We start from the raw sequence: 7155 nt of genomic DNA, 5'->3' as shown, positions 1-7155 counted from the left end.
GATGTTGCGACTTTCGAATCGTCGATCGGCTCCGTTAAACTTGATCTAGAGTATTTGAAGGACCTAGAAAATAAATTTTATGATTTTACGATATCATTTGCCTAGTGAACGAAGGGGCTCAAAATCAACGGCTGAAAATAAAAATCTTACAAAATATAATAATATGACATTAAAATTTTAAATCAAAGATATTGATTTTATTTTATATAGTATAAAGAATTTCCTATCAAAATTTCACGTGATTTGAATATTTCTACACCGTTAAACTTGCAAATGACTCACTACGGCAATTGAAATTTGTTGATTTTGAGCCTATTCGATCACTAGGCAAATGATATCGAAAAATAATAAAATTTATTTACTAGGTACTCCAAATACTCTAGATCAAGTTCAACAGAGCCGATCGACGATTTGAAAGTCACAACATCGAAAACGCTCCGTACTTCCGATAGCGTAGTGGCCGCACTCTATATATATATATATATATATCCGACCCGTTGATCAGAGTTTGCACGAATCTTGGCGTTGACGTTTGAAATGGGACAGGGCAAAGTTCCAGGGCCGGGCTGGGCCAGGTTTGAAAGCTTAGAGCGGATCGCACCCGATCGGTGAGTTTCGGCTCTCTTTTTTTTTTTTTCACTTTTTCTTTTCCACACAATAGTAGCCATTTCGTTTTCTCATTATAAAACGGGTCAAATGTATGTACCTCGTAACTATTCTAAGTCCTAATTCCGTACTTAAATCTGCAACTTGAAAAAAAAAATATTAAAGAAAACAAATTTTTTGCTATAAAAGAAAGTAAAGTGTTTTAAAGTTGCGAGGACACCCAAGGTTACTTACTATTTTAGATTCTCCACCCACCGCAGAAGTTCCACAGTAGGCTTTGCTCCATTTTACTTTTCCGTGTTCTGCCCAAAAGAGCCTATTGTGGTCCAACTAAAACTAAGACTGCATTTTAATTGTTTCACAAAAGTTTTATTTAATGCTGCACACTTAGCACGGTAAGCTTAAGAGCTTAATAGTTGGTATCCAAAATTTAAAATTTATAATCTAGTTGAGTTTATTTTTATACAATGGACAAAAAAATTTATACGATGAAGGGACGGCGAAAATGTGTGTAGAATAAAATAACACAGAATAGATTGATTGGATCAGCTAAAATGTAAATTCTTCTGTTTATGTCACAGGATGTGCTTCGATCGCAAATTTTCGCCATTTATCACTGAAACAAGCATTAAATACTTCCCTGATTAAACAGATCTTTATTTTTTAGTTCCAAATATATTGTTTTTCTGCGCACATCTTAGATACAACGCAACGGAGCAAACATCAAAACTTAGTAAAGCTAAATCCCCCCTCGCCACTGGGAAGTAAATACTAAGTAATTACACTAATGACAGAAACAGCAAAGTATTTACTAAGCAAACCGTTGTCGAGGGTGTGACCCAACTAATCCACCCTGCTTATTCAAATCCAACCCAGATTTATGGGTTTGGATCATAAACAACAAACCCGACGGTCATTAAGTTCAGCATTAGACTCTGGTTTCGGCATGACAAAATTTGTTTACCCGAAATCCAACTCAGTAAATTAAAACCAGAAACATGTTTGGCTTCTCTGCAAAGCTGACACCGAAAAAACCATCTTTTGCCCATGGAATTACACTCAAAGCAGTGAGACGAATCATTCTCTCAAAAAAAAGCAGTGAGACGAATCAGCAGTTCAGGTACGAAGTAAATCAACGGTGATTCAGCTTCGTCGTGACGGTGCATCATCGTGCGCCTGCCCTGGAACACTAAGAAACAACAAGCTATTTTAGAACATCAATAAGCAAGATCCCGACCGAATTTTTTAAAACATAGAAGGGGAAAGAAGGGTGAAAAAAACAAAAAAACAACTATGTTGTTTCGTCTTTTATATGTGATTTAATCATAAGCAAGAATACGCAATTTCGTAGGTCCACCAAGGTTGCAGGGGTGAGAATGTACATGCACATTGAATGGTTAAGTTTTGTCGATCAGCATAATTGGCATGAATCTGTTAATGCACGCAAAAGAATACATTGCGAAGTAAACAAAATCATGTAACTCAAGTGGATGCATCTGATTCAGCTATTAACTAGTATTAGGCACGAACAATTCCACTCGACGAGTAAGTTAGCCATTCTAAGTATGTAGTAGGTAGGTGAGATACAATAAAATATGCAAGGAACGTAAAAAGTGGAAACCAAAACCTTCCTTATTAGGTTTCGGGGTAGTTCTGTGTCTTCTTAGTGCGCGCAAGTAAAAATCGGCAACTAATATACTTAGTAAGAGGAAAGCTCTCTCCAGATCAAATCAAATTCCCATGAATTGGATGAACAATTCTCAAAAGTAAGACGAGAGAGTATTCTTGTGAACAATGCACCTTCCAGAGGTACATGAATATAGATTATGTAGGAATATGTATATGTAAAAGCCCCGCGAAAACAAAAATACCTGCATGTGCCCCGCATAGCAAGAGATTGCATAAGCTATTTGTAGTGTTTCGTCCATACTGGTACAGAATATATCAAAGTTCCCATTGCGAATGAGAGAAGGATGGTCGCTGTTGCATAAATAAAGGCTCTCCCACTATGTCTACTCTGCCTCATTGCATACACTTCCGCAACGAAGGTAGAAACAGTGCTCAGGCAGCCGAGAAATCCAAACTCGATTCCGCTCGTAACGGTTCTGCATTTCTTTGTATTTACCTGCAATATAACACTAGTCGCTTTTGGATAATTGAATGGGATATAAATATAGTGTCTTCTCATGTTTAAATGTCGAAAACAAGAAAGTTCCTGAGTCCTTTAAAAAAAGGGTCTTAAAGATAGTTCTTTGATCACATTTTTTGTACCGACTCATCGACAGTTGAAGCAATTCATTGTTACTTTATTTTCAATGGCTGGCGAATAACACCACAAGGAGTGGACAAAGCAAGCTAATCTGAATGATTGAAGTATCACGATATATGACTCACTGTTCGATAGTATAATAACCTACTAGAAGTTACGAGAAAATACCAACAAAATCATACTGGAAGTTGGAGTGCATCTAGTGAGTTTTCATTTTTCACAAAAAATAGATCAAAATGCCGAAAAATGCGTTATCCCAGAAATGCAAAAAATGACAGTAAACTCGCTTTACCCAACGTTTCTTATTACCGCATTGCTTATAGTCGAAAGTGCTGCCATAATGCAAGCTGCAAGAACGTTGGCCGCCAAAGTCCCGATTGGAAGCCATTTGAGAAGTTGTCTCTTTCCGATCCCCTCACCGTTAAGCCTGGCCAAGTGCCAACGGCCCCACACGCCTGGTGGGGCAACCACGCAACCCAACCAGAGAACAGCGCCGCTTTTGAGGTCATGCACCGTTTTTATGGCCAATGCTCCACTTAGAAACCACAGTGCGAGCAATATCAAGACCATCATTGTCATCACAACTGCATGCTTAGCGCCAGTGTCCACTCTCAGATGTTTCAAAAATTTTCTGCCTCCTGAATCCTCATCAAAATATTTTAGAAACAATTTTCGAAGTCCCTCGCCTGATTCGACCCCTATATTTATGGATTCATTGACAATAAACATCCCTAGAAAATGAAATAAGGCATGTAAGGCTTCTTTCAAAGAAGAAAAGAAGAGATGAAATGGATGTGAGGCTTCTTACTTCGCAGATAAGAGAAGCAACACTTTTAGAGATCTAGGCTACAAAAAATTATGGGAATCTTGCACGCACAAAAACACAACATATAAACCTCAAAACCGAGTGCCTTACAAAAATACCCTGATTAGTTAAAGCTGGTAGTGATCCAATTCATAAGGAAAATGTGATTTGCAAAGGAGTTTCTAAAGAGGGTGGGCATTTTGATAGGTACAAGGGGTATATACGTAAGAAAATATGTTTGTCGCAGAACTATATGATAGTACATATTCACAAACTTACATATGAGAATGCAGATTTTGCATGGCTTTATGTGAATAAAAAATGAAATTTGAGGATATATATACGTAAATTATTACTTACGCTAACTATGCTTGACAGGGATGCTTAATTACCTAATACTATTCCAGCCACCGCGTAAACCCAGTGGCCCTTGGAGGCCAAATCAAGCATTTCCTGATTCCACCCACTGAAGGTGGTGAGGCTTCCCAAGTAACCAGTTGTCAATCCAACTACGACATGATCAGATATTTGGCGTATATCTGCCTTGAATACAATCCCAAACCATCCCATTAGGAACGAACCGAGCTGAACAGAGTGCATAAAATAGTTTAGTCAAGTTAAAAGTTTTGAGAATGTTAATTATCGGAAATAAAAGAGGTATGGAGTGAGACATACTATATTGGATGGAAGATCAAGGTACAATGGAGAGTCGTCAGATGTGAGAGCGAGAATGTTCGGACCAAAGAACTTTCGCAGTACGTACCTCGTAAGTACCTGGTTGCAAATGAGAGAAAGGGAACCACCAACAACAACATTGAAAGAAAAAAAAAAAAAGTCTAGTAAATTGACATGCATAAATAATACGATATGCTCGTTTACTTATCCATAGTTTATTTTCAAACAATGATACAGCACAACCGCCAACAGTCCACAAGGAAGTTTGGGTTTTTTACCCCGAGAAATCCAAAGACGGACAAGTGAACAATGTAGGCAAAATAGTCCAATCGTCGTGGTGGCTTGTAAGGTTTATCCTGCAAGCAAATGTGTTTACGACAATTAGTAAAAGGCAGGAGTTTCAATTCGGGTCATATATCGCTCTCCCTCACATTCGGCAGAACTTTGTGACTCCGTACTTCTCGAGAACATTTTCTTTTTTTTTTCACGAACACTGACAAATATTGGACACAACACCGGCTAGGCATGTAATTATTGGCTCTTTTAAGTAACTGAAGTACTAAGAGTTCAACAACTCCTTTATTGGAAAAACAACTGCCGAATGTTCGGCGAGTAAAATGTCTGAAACTTTTGCACTCGCACGAAGTTGAAATGAGCAGAAGATCCAGTTTGAATTTTCTGCCTCTGCTACAGTGGAAAGCTATTTGAAGTTCAACACAGATAAACAATATTTCTCAGAAGTTCCAGCCCGGACACAGGCCCTAAGCGACATCAGTATAGCAAAATGAAAAAGATAAAAAAGCCATAACACGGCGGACCTTGATGGATGCACTTTGTAGAAGTTGTGTATGGTCCTTCATTGCACCCAAGGTAAGAGCAGTTGGGATAGGAGATACAATATCTTCTACCAACGGAGACACAGGCGACAAACGGTAACTATCACGGGACCGCGTGCCGTTCAATATTATCAGAGCATCATCTGGGAGGGGGCCAGCTTTGTCCTCCGATCTCTTTGCATAATCCAGATCCAGGCTCCCATTTTCATTAATCTCCTCGTCTTCGACTATTCGATCTCCTCGGTCGCCAACTTGTGCCATAACAGAACTATCAATGTCCCCGAGCAGCTGGTCTGCCAACTCGTGCGAAAGCCTGATCGAATTCAGCAATTGATCACTGCCACACGACAAACTTTTCTGCAAAGAGCTGCTCTTACTTACTCTACTGACCGAATCCTGCCTTGCGTACCTACCACTTTCCACTATGGAATTCATCCGACTAAGTGCTCTCGAATAAGAGCGGCGACTGGCCTCTCTTATGCTCTCCCCTTCAACTACACGAACTCCGCTGTCGCCGACTTGCGCCATAACCGAACTATCAACGTCTTCAAGAATCTCGTCGGCCAATTCGTGCGAAAGCCTGATCTTGCTTAGTGTCTGATCACCCGTCTCGCGTGAAAGACTTGCAGAACTCCGTTGCGAAGAACCGCTCTTACTTATCCTACTGACCGAATCCTGTCTTACATACGGAACACTTTCTGCAGCAAAGTGACTCGGACTCCAGAGCGGTCTCGAGGCAGAAAGGTCATTGCCCTGTCTATTAGCATTTGAAATAGAAGGTTCAGGCACTCTTTTCTGATCTGATTCCATGTCTCTAATGGGAAGAGATGGCTCTGGAAGAAGAAATCAAAGTGAAATACCACTACCCAAATGGTGTGTTTGTAGCAATAGAACAAGCCCAAACATGCAGAATTAAATAATATTGACGCAGAGAATTAAAGAGATGAAGTACTTAACAAGTGACTCAAAATAATGCTTGTCTTACCGAGTTACTCAAAGTAATGTTCTGATAGTAAAAAAAAAATAGAAAAAGAACACTTGTCGAACAGGAGCATTTGCTAAAAACACTTTTCCGAGTACGGTAATTCGAAAAAATTACTAACACTATTTAACTAAAATCTCACCAACCACCTTCTCATTACAGTAGAAACCTCATATTAATCCAAGCCTCTACTTTTAAACCAAGAAAATGGTCCACTTTCTCCTAGGAAAACTACGTAAAAAAATGGCAACTTTTTGGCACGTGAATGGACCAATCAGAAGCGATGCGTGAACTAACAACCATCTTCGACAAGCCCACCATTCATTTGGTGCTTGAGCACGATGATGTTAATTTAGTGGGTGTTTGATCCCTCGGAAAAGGACGATGAAAAACTGTTTTTCCAGAAAAAAAAACACTTTTTTTCTAAATTTTTATATTTTGAAATAAAATTAAAAATAAAAATACTACTTTTTATAAAAAAAAGAAAAAAATCTAAAAAAAACTTTTCTCCAAAAAAAAAACTTTTACGATCTGAACAGTATTCTGAAATATTTTTTTGGAAAACCAAACACGCTGTTAATAAAGAGAGAGAAATAAGAAAAAAGAAAAACAAAATTGTGGTCAGAGGAGAATAAAGTGATGGGATACATTGATTTAAACGGACCCACAGGACGCCCCATTTTTTCTTGTTCAAACATCACGGCCAATTCTTTTCTTCCTTCTAAGAAGAACTCTTCCTAATACCATGAGAAGATGAGAAATAGTATACAAATTGATTTTAACCATTGCAACTACGAATTTAGAACAACAATATAGATGAAAATACGGTGCAACAACCATGCTTTGGTTACATAGAGAGGACACAATAAAGATAAAAAAAATTGTAAACTTGAAGCTTATAAAAAATAAAAGCAATAAAAAAAAAATAATCAGAGTCTATCAAAACAAAAACAAAAGAAAAGGAAAGAAAAGAAGCATAGAC

General features: G+C 38.3%; 2 protein-coding genes across 6 annotated transcripts in view; both read right to left on the bottom strand.

Moving 5' to 3' along the window:
- LOC109713995 (regulator of nonsense transcripts 1 homolog) overlaps positions 1-7155 on the bottom strand; it is a 38114-nt gene that overhangs the window by 12278 nt on the left and 18681 nt on the right. The gene's annotated exons all lie outside the window — the stretch shown is intronic.
- LOC109713997 lies at positions 1243-6585 on the bottom strand. 2 transcript variants are annotated; one of them, XM_020238347.1, is made up of 7 exons: positions 5174-6585; positions 4634-4711; positions 4356-4454; positions 4073-4265; positions 3185-3606; positions 2478-2731; positions 1243-1787 (listed from the first exon to the last, which is right to left on the bottom strand). In XM_020238347.1, the coding sequence occupies exons 1-6, from the start codon at positions 5999-6001 to the stop codon at positions 2513-2515; spliced, it is 1839 nt and encodes a 612-aa protein (XP_020093936.1). In that variant the 5' UTR covers positions 6002-6585; the 3' UTR covers positions 1243-1787; positions 2478-2512. The 2 variants fall into 2 exon arrangements, with proteins under 2 accessions (XP_020093936.1, XP_020093935.1); XM_020238346.1 differs by having other exon boundaries at positions 1243-1795; positions 5174-6584.

The sequence above is a fragment of the Ananas comosus genome, linkage group 8, assembly GCF_001540865.1.
Source record: "Ananas comosus cultivar F153 linkage group 8, ASM154086v1, whole genome shotgun sequence".
Taxonomy (NCBI): domain Eukaryota; kingdom Viridiplantae; phylum Streptophyta; class Magnoliopsida; order Poales; family Bromeliaceae; genus Ananas; species Ananas comosus.
The sequence above is the reverse complement of the archived record's forward strand: the minus strand, read 5'-3'. Positions and strand labels throughout refer to the sequence as shown.

What these genes read in the sequence shown, in the direction of transcription:
- LOC109713997 (XM_020238347.1), bottom strand. Translation starts at nt 6,001, where the DNA reads ATGGAATCAGATCAGAAAAGAGTGCCTGAACCTTCTATTTCAAATGCT. An exon ending in TACAAAGTGCATCCATCAAG is followed by an intron (nt 4,712 to 5,173) that starts GTCCGCCGTGTT and finishes ATTTGCTTGCAG; the next exon opens with GATAAACCTTACAAGCCACC. An exon ending in GGTGGCTGGAATAGTATTAG is followed by an intron (nt 3,607 to 4,072) that starts GTAATTAAGCAT and finishes TTCATTTTCTAG; the next exon opens with GGATGTTTATTGTCAATGAA.